The sequence below is a fragment of the Polistes fuscatus genome, unplaced genomic scaffold (assembly GCF_010416935.1).
Source record: "Polistes fuscatus isolate 324 unplaced genomic scaffold, CU_Pfus_HIC Scaffold1, whole genome shotgun sequence".
Classification (NCBI taxonomy): domain Eukaryota; kingdom Metazoa; phylum Arthropoda; class Insecta; order Hymenoptera; family Vespidae; genus Polistes; species Polistes fuscatus.
In genome coordinates, this window is record NW_025112997.1 from 4,629,918 (window position 1) to 4,649,629 (window position 19,712).

Genomic DNA, 19,712 nt, shown 5'->3' on the forward strand with positions numbered 1-19,712 from the left:
TGCTTTTATCTTTCTTTTTTTTCATGCCCGTATGTGTACTCTAGTTGATAATATTAACGTTGTCATATTATTTGTTCTAATACTTGATCGCATCATTTTCTCTATTTCATTCGTTTTTAATTCGATAACATTTTCATATATATATATACATATATATATATTTGTCCCTTTTTTTTCTCTTTTTCTTTCTCTTCTTATCGTATTTTCAAATAATACGTCATTTTCGTTCTCATTGATTCGTTTGTGGCATCATTATCATAACTTTTTAAATTTTGTGACAATAATAACGTTATTCTTCAAGTTTAATGCACCCCATTATCATCATCATCATCATTATTATTATCATTATCATCAGAGAAGATAGCGAAATTTATTTATTTTAGTAACTATACTTCTTCTCATTTCTTTGCAAAGTCATCGACTTATTAAATTCACAACACATTATTTTCTGGGTATTTTATTAATCCTCCTCTTCCTCCTCCTCCTCCTCCTCCTTCTCTTCCGGTTCAGGTAATACAACGTTTCCTAGAACGAAGATTTCGAATCTAATATGAAAACTACGCGATGCGAGTTTGATTTCAATTGATAACTACATACTCGGGATTTAAAAGATTCAAAAACCGAACTTTATTTATTTATATACTTAATAATGAATACTGCGAACGCGCTTTTATTTTTTCTTAAACTCCCATATTTCTTTCAATTCTTTTCTATTATTTCATAGATCATTTTTATTTAAATATATATTTATGTATATAATTTTTGTATTTTTCTTATTACTTTATCATAGCTTGCATTCTTATAATGTGAATTAATGTTCAGGGCGTGCCAATTTAAAGTGTACTGGTTTTGTCCTCTCCGATATAATTTATATTATTGATAAAGAAATAGACATTAAATGCAAGCGTTTCGATTAATATACACACACATATATATGTATATATACGTACAGGCATATGTACATACAAATATATGTACATTAATCGAAACGCTTGCATTTCATGTCTATTTCTTTATTATTTATTCATTTTTTTTTGTTGACAACATCGTATATCCAATTCTTGGTTCCTCCTCGTTTATAAGGGCGTGCTAATCGAACATACTTGCTCTATCTTTCTTTTGGATAAAAGAATAACTAAGAAAATACGTTTCATCATCGATAGAAATCCGTTTCATCTTTCGCGAAGTGCATTTTAATGCTTCTTCACCTTGTATCTTTTTCTTTACTTTTTTATGAATTTCTTACGTTCGCATCTCACTTTAGGCCCTTTCTTCCGACCCTCCTCCCCCTTCTGATCACTTTTAATCACCTCTACCACCATTTGTTCTGCATTTGTTTGTTCAATTATTCTTTTTTCTTCATCTTCATTTAATTTCTTTCATTTACTCTTGTTAATTATTATAATAATTATTTTTCTTGATTATCTGATGACAGTACGGATGGAAACAGATCCAGTTTGTAGCACGCCCCGTATAATTTACGATGTCTCTGTGTGTGTGTTTTTTTATTTTATTTATTATTATTTTTTTTAACGTGAGTGAATAATTTGATTAATTTTTAAAACTTGGGTGTATTTTTTTCTGCGTGAGTATGCGTCGTCTCATTCTCTCTCTCTCTTTTTCTCTCTCTCTCTCACACACACACACACACACATTCTTTCTCTCCCTCTCTGTCTCTCTCTCTCTCTTTCTCTCTCACTTTCGTTCGTACGTTCTCTCTCTCTCTTTCTCTCTCTCTCTCGTACTTTTCTCTTTCGCACTTTCTCGTTCTTGCTATTTTATTTGCTCGCGCGCTCTGCGTGTGTGAAGTTCTTCCCCCCCGTGTCCTCTCTAATAGTAAGTTTCTTGTTCTAGCCAGCCACCAGGATTTCGGCGTAGATAAAATCGTCTCGTCTCGTCGTAGATGAAGATGGCGAACATGAACGGCAGGGCTGGTAGCCACCAGACGAATCTAACGATAAAAAATTTAAAACACGATCAATGTATGTGTATGTGTGTGGTTAGTGCAATTTTATATAATATACATATTTTTAAATCTAATCGTTTGTATTATAAAATATTGGGAATATTGTCAATCTACGTATCAACGTTTAGTATTAAACAGGAAAAAGATCAAACACGGAATAACCACCACTCCTATAACGTGTAGCACTATTAATAGAAATAATTATTAAAAATATTAATTTTAAAAGTAACAATTATTCTATCATAATCCTATAAAAGTAGAACAAAATCATTACTATTACTCCTTACACTTTGTATTATTTATCAGTAATTTGAAAAAATCAAGCACGCGGTTTATAATTGAATTTCAACTTTCCCCAATAACGTATTAAATATATTGTCAGTATTATTAATAATATCAATAGATTTATTGATATACTTACTTAAGCGGGAACATGCGAAGACCCTTGTCCATACCAGGTGTGTAGCTTAGGAACGCAGCTAGTGCAGTCTCAAAGATAAGACCAAAGTTCAACGCCCAGTTTCTCATTCCTTGATGAACGATCGAATTACGGCGCGTCTTACAAACTATAAGATCGGCCCATTGTACAATTACGATGGATACGAAGAAAGCCGTATGACAGGTGAATTCCAACGTCTTCCTGTCCCTGTAGGTCTGTTGTATTCACCCAAAAAAAAAAGAGAAAAAAATACAATAAAAATATGTATTATAATAATTACTAAACACAAACTTTTCCATGCTACTACGTGAGTCACATGAGATGTATCCATTTTAAACTTTCGTTAAAAATTTTGCCCGTTTGTATCGTTGTCTATGGGAATTTATGGGGATACGCGACCCACGTGGTTTTGATGGAAATATATAGTTATAAAATTTTACCCATTCCTGGCCGTAGCTGTCTCTGAGATCATTGATAGCCTTCGAGTCCCATTGTTTTCTGATACCAAATAGATAAAGCGGTAGGAAACCATTTTCAGCCATGATGACGAAGTAAACGAAGAAACCAGCAGCTGCTTGGATCATGCCGATTTGTCCGTACGCCATCGAGATAAGCCTAAATTGTTTTGGACAAAATTTTATGTATCAGATAAAGAGATTTATTATTTCATAATAATATTGATTCAACGATTATGGGGTCTGCTGTTCATATGTGTGAGAATTCGAAAAATCCTTTATCTAAATTTTTTTTATAATACATTTATTCATATTGTAAATATTATTACTTTTATTTAATATTTTATAATAGTATTTGTTTTATTTATTATCGAATAATGTGAATTTAAAAATTAATAATTAAATAAAGGAATTATTTCGTAATAAATAGAACAATATTTATAATTACAATTGTATTATATAAACTAATGAAATATAATATTAATTTATTATAAATTCTATTAAGAGAAAAGGATTTTTTGAAAAATCACAAAGCTGTTCGTGTGTATGTTTTTTTTTTTTTTTAACTGATATATGCCACTAAGAGAACGCCTAATTTTATTTACTCTCTAGCTATATGGTCTATCTATGGTGATTGATTATGGTTAGTATACGTAATATATAAAAGCCGTAGTAATGTCCGTCGAAAACTAAATGCAGCTCACTTACCGATTCTTATGACGGAAGACGGTAAATGATCGGCTTTTCTTCTTACCGATACATCATCATCCATTATCATCATTATTCATCGTCATCGTTAAATATCATTTTGAAACATGCCATACGTAAATACACACTCACGTCCACACATTTACACATAGTAGTAGTAGTAGTAGAGTAGTAGTAGTAGTAGTAGCAGTCGTAGTAGTAGTAGTAGTAATAGTAGCAGTAATAGTAATAGTAGTAGTAGTAGTAGTAGTCATAGTAATTAATAGTAGTAGTAGTAGTCGTAGTGGTGGTGGTGGACACATAAGCTCATGCAGAAAGCTCAAGCGAGCTTATGCCAATTCGTGAGACACATTTGCATATTGCGCATGCGAACAAAGCGTAAAAATTATCGTGCAGGTGGTTCGTTCATTATTTTTTTTTTATTATTTGATTAATTTTTTTTTTTTTAAATTATATATTTGTTCAGCCTTAGGTGAGCTAGAATATTTGATCAATGGAAAATCAAATTACGAGTGTGCTATAGAATAATAATATAGATTTAAATTCGTGATATTTACAAATATATATATGTCGAGTGTCAAATTTGGGAAAATCGTGAGATAGATAAGAAAGATTGTATAAGAATAATAAAAAGAAGAAAAAAAAGGGGGAAGAAAATTTTTAAAAAATTGTTGACAATTAATTTAAATTAATAAAAAGAATTGTGTTATCACGTAAGCGAGTCGTTTTCAGAATAAACAAGAATAATTCCATGAATATATTCTATGGAGTACAGTTTTGAAAAAAATGTGTATCTATTTACGAAGTGACAAGTCAACTATCATCGAATAACTTTTTTCGTAGACTCGTCAAAAATTATATTTCCATTATTTTTCTTCGGAATTCTGTTACTTCTCGCATAGATTATATTTCTCCATAAAATAATTTTTGTGTATTTTATTCATTATCAAATATTTCGAGAGATATTTCAATCGCAATTACGTTTCCAATTAATTCCAATTCATTATCGTTCAAAATTAATTAAAAGTTTTTTTTTTTCTTCAAATAATTGTTAGTAATACTACGGTGTATTTTACAGAGAAAAAAAACATACGTTTTTATTCGTTAATCCCCCTAAGAATTTTCTAAATGCTGCTGCAAGGCCGTGCATCGTAAATTCATTTCCAAAAGCGGCTCGGTTTTTGACTACTAATTATATATTTTTTTTTTGTTTCTTTCTAAAAATAAGTGACAAACGATTAACCCTTTACACATATACAATTATATATAATAATAATTCGTAATAAAACGAATTGAAATTATTTTTCCTTAGAAATCAAAAAAGAGAAAAATAACAACATTTGATTTCAATGCAAAAGGGTTAAAAATCGTTGCTGATTGTGATTGATTATTATCGTGCACGGTTATTGTTCGTGGGTGGTAGTGGTGGTGCTTTATTTATAAAATGATCGATAGAAAAATTAAAAAAATAACTCTTAAGAAACACGTAGAGAATTATGAATCGCAAGCAATTATGCGAATATTAAACACTTTTCCCAATGGGAAAACAAATTCATTTTCAAATATGTATTTTCAGCGACGCTTTCTAAAGTTCTATAATAAGAAGAAAAAACAAAAAGAAAAAAAGAAAAAAAAGAAAAGAAACATATGTGTGTGACTAAAAAACGAAGCATTCGGCATTCCCAACATGTCATATTAAAAGTCCTAAGAGAAATGATTTGCTGTGCTATTATAACAATTAATGATCATAGAGAAATATAGACAGAGAAATAAATAGATAGATGGATAGAAAAATAGATAGATAGATAGATAGATCGATTAGATTGATTTGGAAATATATACATATATATGTATATTAAAAAAAAAAAAAGAGAAAGAGAATGATCGAGAAAAGTTGCTATCGTTTGGAGCATCTACCGAAATTTCTTGTTTTTCTTTCTTTCAATAAATTATTTATTTCATTATTAATCCGCGTTATTTATGGATATGTAAGATATTGTTTTTTTTTTCGTTGACCACATTTATAGATTTGAAATAAAATTAATAAATGAATTTGAATCGCAATTCTTTTTGTGTCTCATTCTGAAAATTAATTATATTTTGTTGTTGTTGGATGTTTTCTTTGTTGGAATTAATTTTAAATGATTATCGGTAGACGCTCTTCGATGTTAATAGTGTAACAATTATGGTTAATGATCGATGATTTAAACATTTATGTATTTATGTATATGAAAAGGTTCATCGTGAAAATTTAAGCGACCAAACGTGAATATCGAATTTTATTAAAATTCGTTTTCATCCAGTCCTAATGGAATAATAATTAATTAATTTTCTTGCGAAAGAAATTAAAAAAAGGAATAGAAAATGCAAAAATGTATACTTAATCGTATACGAGTATAAAAATAATTGAATTTCGTTTACGTTCGGTTCTCCGTTTTAATCGAATCGTAATGAAGATTTAATTAATTTTCTTATTAAGTGAAGATTATTTTTGTTTGAAGTTTTAATTAAAATCATTGGCTATGAACCACGACGAAACAATCGATTATTAATACATCGGGAAAGAAAAATTTTGATCAATGAAAAAATGAGATTATTTGTAAACCAAATATACTCTGGGAACGGTATATAATTTTTTTTCCATTAATTTATAATTAAACACCTTTAAATTATTTATGAATCATAATGAAAATTAAATAAAAAAAATTTCCAATTTAATTTACGTTTGGCCACCGATGATCAATAAAAAAAAAAAGAAAACATTTTCTAATTTAAAAAAACAAAACAAAGAATGATTGAGTTGGCCTGATGAAAAATAATACGAGATGAACGTGAAATGTAAAAATATAAAAAAAAAATAATAAAACGACGGAATGAGAGAGAGAGAGAGAGAGAGAAAGAGATTGTGAATGGGCTGCATTTGTTTCTTCTCTTTTCTTTTCTTTTTTTTTTTCTTCCTTTTCGTTATTAAAAAAATACAATTTTTCCAAATAAATAATTATCTTTTTTTTTCTTTGTTCTATTTTGTTGATTTTGTACTTTGTCTGATCGTACGTAAATCATTTCAATTTTTGTTCTATTTTTTTGTTCTATATTTTTTTGTTTGGATGAGTGCATAGAGAGAGTTTCTCTAGGTTTTCGTTCTGTGGTGGGTAGTTAGGAAACCCACCTTCGGTTGACTAGATTGTCTCTGTAAGGATCACGCGGCTGCCGTTTCATAATGTCCGACTCCGGTGCCTCGTAGGCTAGCGAGATGGCCGGCACCTGCCATCCACCAATCATTAGAAAAATTTATACCACTGACCCAAAGTGGTTTTTTAAAAGAAGAACAAAATTTAAAAAAAAAATATATATATATATGTACATTTACGTATAAATAAAATTTAACTCTATATATATATATGCATGTATGTATGCATGGATGTATGTATGTTACCATTAAATGTGAAATCCGTTAATTCATGAAATAATCATCTAAATCATGAGTTAACTATACACCGTCCTGTTAAAGTATGAAATTAAAACAATACTTTAATTACTCGATTCCCCCGTGAATTCGTATTTTATTTAATTATTTTTTTAAAACAATTGGTTTATTATTTTGATATGTTATTCTTAAAACGTTTAGTTATTTTATGCAAGATCTAGGATTTTTCATGAATTAATTGAATTATACTATTTTTTACGGTAACACACATACGTATATATATATATATATTTAATATAATATATAAATATATATAATATGTCCTAAAAATATATCGTGAATATGTTTATTAACACATTGCAATATTGTTTATCATTAAACTTTTCAGCACGTTTCAAAATTTGTGTGATTTTTATTTTTTTTTTTTTTAAACCGGTGACGACGTATGCAATGTGGTAATGTATGTATATATCATATACACATATGAAAATATATACACGTGTATATATATATACACATTAGTGCGAGCGAAAGAGATAGAAACAACAGGTATTGGAATAAAAATTGAACTTTTCAAATGTTCGTGAACCAGGGAGGATTAAAAATATATGCCGACAAAAAATAATAAGCTTAGTATTTTACAAATATATAATAAGCGAGCTTTACAATTTTTTTCGGAGGAAATTTCTTTTTTATTATTGTTAATCAACCATCACCCTGATTAGAAAAAAGAAAAAATAGAAAAAGGAAGCAAAAGTTCGTTTAACACGTTGAATGCGTTTTGTTTTGATAATATAATTTTTTTTTTCTATTTAACTAATTTGATTATTTTTTAATTGGAATTACTATTTCAACTTGTTAAACGTCACTTTGGCACTTAGCCGTGCATCGTGCTTTCCGTTTAAAGAATTTCAATTAAATATATAGTAGAAAAAAATTGATGAAACCCACCCCAGGAGAGAAATTATGCGAGATAATTAACAAATTGTGAATTTCAATAAGAAAATAATTATAAAATACACGGTTAAAAGGGGGTAGGTATCTTTACTTTCACCTCGATGATCCGATCTTTCGTTATTTAATTTGAAAAAAGAATCTGTTTGGCAAAATTATTCAACGAGTTCCCTTCTCTTTCGTGCACTTTTTTTCTAAAAATAAAAATTAAAAAATGTTGAAAAACTTTGGACACTTTTTAGTTATTAGTATAACAAATAACTTTTTTTTAAACAAACACGACGACACGTAACACCCTCACGCAACACGCACGGACGAAGAAAAAGAAATATTATTTAACGAACAAAAATTACAAAAAGAAAAACAATTCATTCGAAAAAAGCTCCTGAGAATTTATGACGGAAACGGAAAAAAAAAAAAAGAAAAGAAGAATAGACAAAATTCTTATTCTCTTCTTCGTTCGGTACGATGCATGAGAGCATTATTTATTTTATTTATACGTTCTAAATAAAAAAAAAAATAATTAAAAAAAATTTAAACCTAAAAGAAAATGGTGTCAACCCTATTCTCGCTACACACGTTCATGGACTATTATTATTATTATTATTATTATTATTATATTATTATTATTATTATTATTATTATTAATATAATTATTATATATATATATATTTTTCAACACGTATAAATAATTACGGTGAATTTTCATCTAAAAATGTTTTCACGTTCTTTTTCTTCTATTTTGGTTCTTTTTTTTTTTTTAATAATATTCAATTGCATTAGGCAAAAGAAAGAGAGAGAGAGAGAGAGAAAGATATTTTGCAAAATATGTCGGCCGTTCAGCACCCATTAGAAAGTTGCCAGTCGCAGAAGAAGGTGGTAGAAGAAGGCAGCGGCGAAGGCAGCGCATTACATAATAAAACATGATATATTATAGATTACTGTAAAGAATTAAAATAACTGCAAGAGAGGAGGTAGAAGTTGTTCTTTATCATGAGGCCCAAATGTTTATAAAGGTGCCTTGCAGTGATGTGGTGGCAATAAAAAACAGTAGTAATAGTAATAATAGTGGTAGTAGTAGTAATAGTAGTAGTTGCAGTAGTAATAGTAAATAGTAATAGTGGTGGCATAGTAGTAATAGTAATAGTAGTAGTAATAAATAGGTAATAGTAAGTGATGGTAATAATAGTAATTACAGAAGGTAGCAACTGTGAACTGCAGCAACTGTGACAATAGATATTTATATGTATATCTATATGTAATATAAAAATAGTAAAAAACTATATATATATATATATATAAACTGTAATAAGTAAAATGCTGGCTTGCAGTTGTGATGACATACAAGGGGTTATTACTGAATATTAGAATAATAAATATAGATTTATATATATAGATAGATACAAATATCCCACTCTATATACACAATAAATAAATACATACGGGATATATCAAAAAATCAGAACCAAAGTTATACACACTTGTTTAAATGAAATCAAGTAGGTCAATAAAATTCATTGAAAATTTATATCCCTAAATGGTTTCACCGACTTTTCGGTCAAATGTTTTCCGACATAAATTTCTTATGAACTTTCTTGACCTAATTGATTTCTTCATTAACTTGCGAGATTAATTTGGTCCTGACCTTTTGGGGGGTATCCTGTATATACATGAAAAATATTTATAAATATACACACACATGTAATTAAAATCGATCGGAAATTCAACTAGACTAGCTCTCTAATTGGAAATAACGTCGATGTAAACGTCATTTATTAATTTTAACATTAACAAATTTTGTAGTTTTTATAATTTGTGTTCGTTTATTTTTATCGATCATACGTGTTACATCCACGAAATTTCCTACTACCAAAATATTACCAAATATATATATATATACTTAAGAAAGATCGTAGCTCTCTCGTTCTGTGATCTGAAGGATATATGTATACTATATACTATACACACATATACATAAATGATTCAAAAGTTCCTAGATAATTAATAAAAATAACACAATTTTTTCTCAAAACTTCTTAGGCTCGCAATTTTTTTTTTCGAATATCTACGATCGCATTGTCTGAAAGAACAAAATTTTATATTAGCCTAAAAAGAATTTGAAAATAATTCATAAATTAATTTTTGTAAAAATCATTTAGAAACTTTTGATCCACCATGTATATATGAATTGTGTATATAATATAAAGTATAAAAGATATATATATAATAAGAAGAAAAATATTGCTTGATACAGAAAAGACGCGAAAAATTATTTTGTGATAATAAATGAATTTCAAAGGAAATTACGAAATTTGTATAGATTGTTAAATTTATTATATTTATTTTAATGTATAAATATAGAGGAGAAAAAATATGATTAGGTTCAATCAGGCGTGCACGATCGTACTTTAGGGTTCAAACGATCTCGAACTTGGTCGCAAGCTTTATGTAAGATGGGATAGAAAATTAAGTAATTAAGTAAGAAAGTAAGTAAGTAAGTAATTAAGTAGATATAAAATGATTTGAAATGTGATACCTAAAGCGTTGATTGAGAAACACGAGACTCTTTTCTGCATCAATCGTTTTAAACGATGATCAAGTAAGTGGTAGAGTTGCTGTAAAGAATATCTTTCCAACAAATTTGCATTTCATTTTTAGTTAAATATAATACGTCTCATTAAACTGTTGATACACAATTTTACAAATGATATTCTAATATAATCCGATTTAAATTAATTATATTTCTTTTTTTATATTCCATATATATATAATATTTAAATGTTCGTATTGTACGAAAAAATATGTAAAAAAGAAAAATTAAAAAAAAAAATTAAATAATAAATTTAGGAATATCCTTAGGTGACAAAATTTTTACAAAGCATTTACACAATCAACAGTTTGACGATCATTATAAAAGTGCAGACCGATGATACAACTGAAAATCAATTATATTAATCATAATTTTTTTTCTGGTTTAAATATAACATATATTATTATATATATACACATTTAAAAACGATGATAAAATTATGAAGAAAATTTGTAATCAATTGGATCACTGGTTGTCACTTTTTCAAAATATTTAAATACAACACAACAAAGTCCCAGAAAAAAAAAAGGAAATAAAAAAGAAAAAAAAAACAATGTCGATCTTTCGAGCTAGGCACAGAAACGTTTAAAAATTTGGATTTTGTGGCGTGTGAGAGGCAGCCAAGGAAAACAGGGGGGAAAAAATAACATGAATAGGAATGTCAATAATATCGCAATAATAATCGCAAATATAGTGTCCAATTGAAAAATGAATATTCTTAAAAAGATATTGTTAGGTTATCCTTATTTTAAATTCAACTTTTTATCAATTGCATTTAATCAAAAAAAAAAAAGAAAAGTAAATTATTTAAGATATAATATTAATTTTCATTTGGTCACTTCGTTATCAATTTGCAAAGATCTAATAAAAGATATAGCGCACTTGACTGAAACAGGAAAATATATATACATATATATATTTATATATAAGATGATACACGTAACTTGTAAACATCTAATAATTTTTTATATTATGCGTCTAATAAAAAAAAATTATTAATTATAAGACTTGCATGATTTCATCGATAAGAAAGAAAAAAAATGGTATATATGAATCATTTTTTATTAGACGTAAAATATTGATTATTTGAGTTCTTCCTGTGAAGTGAATCATTTTATGTATATATACATATACATATATATATAGAAAGAGATAGAAAGATAGAGGAAAATAGAAGAAAGAAAGAAAGAGAGAGAGAGAGCGAGAGAGAGAAAGAGAGTAGGCCAGAGTAATCATAGTAATAAAAATAATCGAAAAGTAAAAAAATAATAAAATGCTGATAGGTGATATAAATATATATCGAACGACCATGCGATTTTGTTTAGAAAGGATAATGCTATCATTTAATCGCGAAGAGCTGTGCGAATAATCATACACCTGGAAATCCTTGTGTGCTGGCTCATCATCATCCTCATCATCATCATCCTCATCATCATCATCATCATCATCATCATCATCATCATCATCGTCATCATCAATCATCATGGATCACGAAGAGACCAAACTTTCTCATATATATTTTTAGTTTATATGATTCTTTTATATTTTTTTTTAAAGAAAGTTGTAGATAAAGCTCAGAAACTTTTTACAGATTAAATTCAAACCAAGAGAAAGATAGAAATAGAAACACAGAGAGAGAGAGAGAGAGATACAGAGAAAGAGAAAGACAAATAGAAAAGAGAAAATAGGAAAGAAATTGAAATAGATGAAAAAGAATATAGGGAAGCAAAATAAGTAAGTAAGAGAGAGAGAACCAAATGCAACATAAAATAGGAAAATAATTGAAATATACGAAGAGGAAGAAGAAGAAGAAACATGTTATAAAGAGAGACGAAATAGAATTGCGAAGTGATTGAAATAGATGAAGAAAAATATATAGTGAGAAAGAAAGAGAGAGAGAGAGAAATATAACATAAAATAGGAAAATAATTGAAACATACGAAGAAGAAGAAGAAAGAAAAAAGTTATAAAGAGAGACGAAATAGAATTGCGAAGTGATTGAAATAGATGAAGAAAAATATATAGTGAGAAAGAAGAGAGAGAGAGAAATATAACATAAAATAGGAAATAATTGAAAACATACGAAGAAGAAGAAGAAAAAAGTTATAAAGAGAGACGAAATAGAATTGCGAAGTGATTGAAATAGATGAAGAAAAATATATAGTGAGAAAAAGAGAGAGAGAGAGAGAAAGAACAATGCAAAGTAAAATAGGAAAATAAAAAAGATATACAAATAAAAAGAGAGAGAGAGAGAAAAAGATAACATAAGATAGGAAAATAATTGAAATATACGAAGAAGGAGGAAAAAGAGATAAAGAGAGACCAAAAATAATTAGAAAAGTGATTGAAATAGATGAATACAAAGAATATAGAAATAGAATTGGGAAATGATTGAAATAGAAGAAAAAATAATTAGGTAAATAGAAATAGAGAAAGAGAGAGAGAGAGAGAGAAAGAGAGAGAGGAGAGAGATAGAGATTAAAGAGAATAAGAAAGTAATTGAAGTAGACGAAGAAAAGAGAGAGAGAGAGAGAGAAAGCTTAGAAGATCGAGATTAGAATCAGCTTACCTTGAAATTAGAACGAAATACCACGAATACGATCGAGGGGACACATCTTTCGAGGATTTTTTCAGATTTTCTTATTTCATTTTATATTCGAGAGAAAGAGAATTACAGAAATAAAAAAGAAAGAACAAGTGAGAGAGAGAGAGAGAGAGAGATAGAGAGAGAAAGAGAGAAAAAAGAATCTCAGTTGCTCTTTTTATAATTAGCAGATAAATAAATAAAAATTACAAATCAATGTATATTTATATGTGGTATTTTTTTTGTTTTTTTTAAATAATTCTAAATCTCTCGATTATATATATATATAATAATATAACAATATATAATTACTCACAAATTAAGCATAAACAAAAAACAAAGGTAAAAAATTAAATGTAAAAAAGCAATTAAATGAAATACAATAGAATACAAATTTTCGACGTAAAGAGGACAATTTGATAATTCTCGAGCAACGAGAATGATTCGAGTTAAAAAGGAATAAGTATTACAGATAAGAGATAAAGACAATTAGAAGAAAATTAGAGATATTTAGAGAAAGATAGATAGATAGAGACAGAGAGAAAGAGAGAGATGGACAGACAAAGAAGAACAAACTCTGATAACAAAGCTTCCTGATACCCAACAACCAATCCCCTGAGAGACCATGTGTTATAAGTATACAAGTATATTATACCTCGTGCATTATATCCCTTTACCTTGTTGTTAAATTTAATCCTACCGTGTTCAGGAGACTTCGAGTAATCAAGAATATTTGACTTAATTGATCCCAATCATTTTACTTTCAACATTTTGTATTTATCAAATTAATAGCACAAATATTTACAACAACATTTAATTTACACGTATTCGTACGTATTCCTTCTACAATCTTACACCACACACATAATTTAATTATTTTTCTTACACAAATTCAAAATGTTATATAGAATGAAATAAACTTTTTCTTTTTTTTATTTAAACACCAATATTCAGGAAATCAATATAATTTATATATATATGTGAATGTGTGTGTTTAGGATTATAAGAAATATATAAAAATTATTAGAAAATATTTGACAGTAAAGTATGAATAAGGTTCGAAAAGGATCAATTAATTCGCATCCTTGAATTACCCATTGATTTTCCCTTGACTCCTTCGTACGTATGTTATTTGTGAGTATATATCGTAGAATAATAAAAAAAAAAAGAAATAAAAATAAAAATATAAAGAAATATAAAAAGATACCAATGAAAATTACGTGCGAAGAGCAAAGAGAAACAACTGTCCGTTCTTCGTATTCAATCAGTCCAACGTGAGAATGTGTGTACATTAATGTAAATAATTACGTGTACGTGTACGTGTATTTGTAAACGTGTTTAAAAATATGCGATTATGTGTGTCGAATCATTTTTTTTTCTTTTCTTTTCTTAGACAAAACTTCTCTCAGTGTCACAATGTACGGTAAAATGTACGGAAACAAAGTATAGTACGAACTAACTACCATAATAGATTAACCATAATTGAATTACTCTTTAAGAATAACGATTAAGAAATATATTGATGAAGAGAGAGAGAGAGAGAGACAGATAGAGAGAGATAGATAGATAGTTAGATAAGAGTAATCACGTCATAGTGATCGAATTTTTCCAAGCTTCCCTCCTCGTCATTTATTTTAACGATTAAATACCAATAACAAAATATACAAAATGAAATATATTTACGTTGAAATTTCTTTTTACACTTTTATCCCGCTTTTCACCCCCCTTTTTAATCAAATTCTTTTTAAGAAGCTTCGAAAATATTGTTGTATTTTTTTGTTTTGTTTATATAATATAATATATTAATATTATATTATATTTAATATAAATTGATCACAAAAACGATGAAAACTCTTAATTTCGAATCACAGAGAAAAAGTATCACTGATGTGTATAGAGTAGAGTATAGTAGTATTTTTGGTGAAGATTCGATTATGTTTGTTGATGATGTGTTTTACCTTTCGTTAACTAGCTTGTCAGTGAAGGGGTTTCGTGGTTGTCGCTTCATAATATCGCTCTCTGCCTCCTCGTAGGCTAGTGAGATGGCGGGTACCTGACGTCACATTATCAAGAAGCTCAGTAACAACGAGGACACAACATGTAAATCAAGAATAAAACGTCGTTTCGAGATGTGTATGACCCTTAAAAACGCAAGCATGCTGACCAGAATCATCCCAAGACTTCTGTAATCTACCAACGCGTCTATTATTTTTCATTCGTATCATTTTTTTACTCTATGATTGATAATAGTTAGAATAATTTGAAAAAAATAAATAAATTTTTCTACGTGTATCTACTATAATTTAAAGAAACAAGCGGTAAAAATAAATATTAAAAAAGATAGACAAATTATTAATATAAACGAATATAATTAATAATTATTGATAATCGTTATTATTAATAATTGTTACGTCGCGAGTAAAACACGTGTCAGCATCCTTGTGGTGTAGAGAATTTATTAAAAAAAAAATACATGACGAAGCGCAATAAACTCAAATAATGATGAACAAATAATAAATTGGATCGGGTTGTAGTAATCTTTGTTCTTTTCATTTTGGGAGGGAGGTTTTTTGGAAGGTTTTTTTTGTTGTTTAAATTATTTCCGAGGATTTGTCGATTCGGGATTGGATATTTTTTTTTTCTTTTTTTAGGATTGCCACCCCTAGATTCTTATCCTTGTGTGATGTTTTGATTTTATCTGCGAAACGTCTTTTCTTTTTTCTTTTTCGTATTAGACCTGTAAATAAATGTGTGTTCGAACGTTTTCGATCACGGGTATTTTGTTTTGTTTTTTCTTTTTGTATTTTTTCTGTTTCAAAAGAAAATTAACATCATTGTTCAAACAAAATTAATTGAAATATCGTAATTTAGTATTTTGGATACCCGTGTTCGATTGAGTAGAACGTTAGAACGAATCATTTGATTATACATCTTAGATCCATAGGTTTGTATAATACCTAAAAAAATAAATTTGTAAATTACGGTAACAGGTAAATATACTGCTTCGTCATCAAAGAGGTGCGTAGTGGGGTTGGCCAACATCTAGCACTACTGCAAATACCGGAGCACTCTAAAATACCTGACAACTCAAGGGGGGGATGATAATTTTTGTTCTTTTTTTTTGCGTGTCTTTTACGATAATCCAAAAGTTTTAACAGTGAAAAAGGAAACAATAGTTCTTGTGTTTGTTCGAATATATCATTTTTTGTTGTTATCTTTTTTGGTTTATGATTTTTTTTTCTTTCGAAAGGGGGGGGGTGTCCAAACAAAAAAATAAACCTCGAACCTTTCGTTAACGAGGTTGTCGTGGTTAGGATCACGTGGCTGTCGCTTCATTATATCGGATTCCGCTTGCTCGTAAGCCAGAGATATTGCTGGTACCTGATAATCATGAATTTTCTTTAACAACAAAACACGTCTGTTTAAACTATCACAAAATATCACAGTATGTTGTGTGTTTCCTGTTGATGATGTATCACAAACTGCCCCATCTTACAAAAAAATTTAATAATGAAACAACAAATATAACATATGCTCGATTAGCTTATTTTGTTTTGTTTTTTTTTTTTTTTTTTAAGACAAAACACAGTCAATCGTTTATACGTTTGTTGTTTCCTGTTGATAGATACATGTAATAATAATAATATACGTTCGCCATGTTAGTCTAATAATTTGCATTGAGAAATGAAAATAAAAGACAATAATTATTATTCCCATGAGAGACCAAGAGACACGCTCCAAATTCAAAATTCCTTTTTTTTTGTTTTCTTTTCATGAATTTACAAACGAATATGAGCGTGACTCCAAGCTCAACCCTTTTCCGACTGGGAGAAAGAAAAAAAACAAAAATCAAAGATTAATTTCTTCGCTAGAAAATTGTTATCTATATTTGTTTTTTTTTTATTCGTCGAATAACGGATGATAATAATAAGAAAGAATAAGAAATAAAAATGATAACTTACCATGTCGGTTCCCAAATCAATGCAGAGAATAGTGACGGTACCAAGTGGTAACGGTATGTCGCAGAGAATAAAAGCCAGGAAAGGAGAGATCTCGGGTATGTTCGAGGTCAGAGTATACGCGATAGATTTCTTTAAGTTGTCGAAAATCAAACGACCCTCCTCAACCCCCGTAACAATCGAGGCGAAATTGTCATCAAGTAGAATCATGTCGGCTGCTTGCTTGGAGACATCAGAACCAGCTATACCCATAGCTACACCGATATCTGCTTTTTTCAGAGCGGGCGAATCGTTCACACCATCACCTGGAAAGAAAAAGAAATTTTCAAATATTTTATTTTCGATCGAATTGCTACTGTTAGATTTCAAATTAACAATATCAAATTTCGTACCAGTTACGGCTACAATGGCACCCATTCGTTGACAACCCTCGACGATAATAAGTTTTTGCTGAGGCGAGGTACGGGCGAACACAATTTCGGTGTGGTACCTGAGGATCTCGTCCAGTTGGTCGGAATTCAGTTCCCTGAGTGAGGTTCCGTGGATAACTGCGGCCTTGGCTTCGCGAGGATTAACCTCGGATACGGGAATGTTAAGCCGCTGAGCAATGTCCTCGATGGTTTCGTTACCTAAAAATAAATAACAACGATTCGTTAATAACTTCACGTCAAGTAAATCAAAAATTTTCAACAAATTAAGGGGGTCAGTTTTTTAGAACAAATTCTAAAATGAACGTAAATGATATCTCTCTTAGACGTTTATATACATATATATATAAAAAATAAATACCTTCAGAGATGATGCCGACAGATTTGGCAATGGCTTTGGCAGTGATCGGATGGTCACCGGTGACCATGATGACCTTGATACCAGCGGATCGGCACTTAGCGACCGCGTCAGGTACCGCAGCCCTGGGCGGGTCAATCATAGACATGAGTCCCACGAAGCGGAGTCCCTCAACCGGGAAGTTGGGATCGTCGGAGTTGAATTTAAAACCAATTGGGAACTTGTCGGAGGGTAGTACGAAATCGCAGAAGCCAAGTACACGTTCACCGAGACCACCAAGTTCGAGATAGGCGTTGTTGAATGCTTCTTTCATTTCCTCGTCTAATACTTTTTCCTTGCCGCCAATGAAAATGGTCGAGCACCTGTCAAGAATTCTTTCCGGTGCACCTTTCATCACTAATAGGTGTCTCGGATCATTAGGATCATCGGATTCGTGGACAGAGACTTGATATTTGTTGGTTGAGTTGAAGGGAACTTCACAGACCTTTTTGTTCTTTTTCCTCATACCCATGACATCACCGTGAGCAAGTTCCATGCATTTGAGAAGGGCAGCCTCGGAAGCGTCACCGTTGACTTCTCTTTGAAGAATGGGCACGTTGTCTTGACCTGGTTTGAATTCCGCGCGATTGCAAAGCGTTGCGATTTTAGACAATGCCTTGAATCCTGGACTCGTACGATCGTATTGCAAACCGGATTGATTTTCCGTGGTGTCGGCTTCGATGATCTGATTGTCGAACCACATGTGAGCAACGGTCATTCTGTTCTGAGTTAAGGTGCCAGTTTTATCTGAGCAAATGGTGGAAGTAGAGCCAAGGGTTTCGACGGCTTCAAGATTCTTAACCAGGCAGTTCTTCGAGGCCATCCTTTTGGCTGTCAAGGTGAGGCACACGGTTACGGTAGCGAGTAATCCTTCCGGTACGTTAGCGACGATAATACCAATAAGGAAAATCACGGCGTCCAACCAATGGTATCCAAGAATGAAAGCGATTAAAAAGAATGTTACTCCAAGGAATACGGCGACACCGGTGATAAGATGGATAAAGTGATGAATTTCTTTAGCGATCGGAGTCTCCCCGGTATCAAGACCAGATGCCAATCCAGCGATCCTACCCATCACAGTTTGATCACCGCAGCAAATAACCACACCCTTTGCCGTACCCTCAACCGCATTAGTAGAGAAGAATGCTAAATTCTTAGTTTCCAATGGATTTTCGTTCGTAAATTCGGGTGACCTGGATTGGGGCTCGGATTCACCGGTGAGCGAGCTGTTGTCAACCTTAAACCCTCGTGACTCGATAATCCTGATATCAGCTGGAATACGATCACCGAATTTGACTTCTACTACGTCACCTAATACCAAGTCCTCCGCTCTCAGAGTTAGCTTCTCCCCTTCTCTTATAACCGTCGCGAATTGTGGGACCATGTTCTTGAACGATTCCATAATCTTGCTCGACTTGCTTTCCTGATAATACGAGAATATACCAGTCACTATTACGACAGCTGCTAACACAATGCCGAGGTAAAGATTGTCATCGTTCGGGTCCTCGCTCGTCGACGCTTGGATCGAATACGCGATGAAACAAAGGATCGCACCGATCCACAGCAACAAGGCGAAACCACCGAACAAATTCTTGCAGAATTTTAACCATTCTGGGGTTTGCCTAGGTGGCGTTAATGCGTTCGGTCCGTCCCTCTCAAGGTTCTCCTTTGCTTTCGCGTGACTGAGGCCCTGTTAACAAAATATATATTTGTTATATTTATCAATGGAATTTTGTTTCTTTTTTTTTTATTTATATTTTGTTGTTCCCTAATTTAACACGAACCTAACGTGCCATCTACTTTTT

General features: G+C 30.5%; 1 protein-coding gene across 4 annotated transcripts in view; it reads right to left on the reverse strand.

Annotated features, from left to right (window-relative positions):
• Positions 1-1,739: 1,739 nt before the first annotated feature.
• LOC122523571 (sodium/potassium-transporting ATPase subunit alpha) overlaps positions 1,740-19,712 on the reverse strand; it is a 78,504-nt gene continuing 60,531 nt past the window's right edge. For 3 of the 4 annotated variants that reach the window (XM_043645420.1, XM_043645434.1, XM_043645442.1), the window contains 7 exons: positions 17,872-19,597; positions 17,475-17,711; positions 17,086-17,387; positions 15,082-15,176; positions 2,846-3,020; positions 2,388-2,620; positions 1,740-1,951 (listed from right to left, as the gene is read on the reverse strand). In XM_043645420.1, coding sequence (XP_043501355.1) covers positions 1,831-1,951; positions 2,388-2,620; positions 2,846-3,020; positions 15,082-15,176; positions 17,086-17,387; positions 17,475-17,711; positions 17,872-19,597 — 2,889 coding nt within the window. In that variant the 3' untranslated portion in view covers positions 1,740-1,830. Of the gene's footprint in view, positions 1,952-2,387; positions 2,621-2,845; positions 3,021-6,737; positions 6,833-15,081; positions 15,177-17,085; positions 17,388-17,474; positions 17,712-17,871; positions 19,598-19,712 lie in introns of all 4 variants that reach the window. The other variant, XM_043645425.1, reaches the window with a different exon arrangement.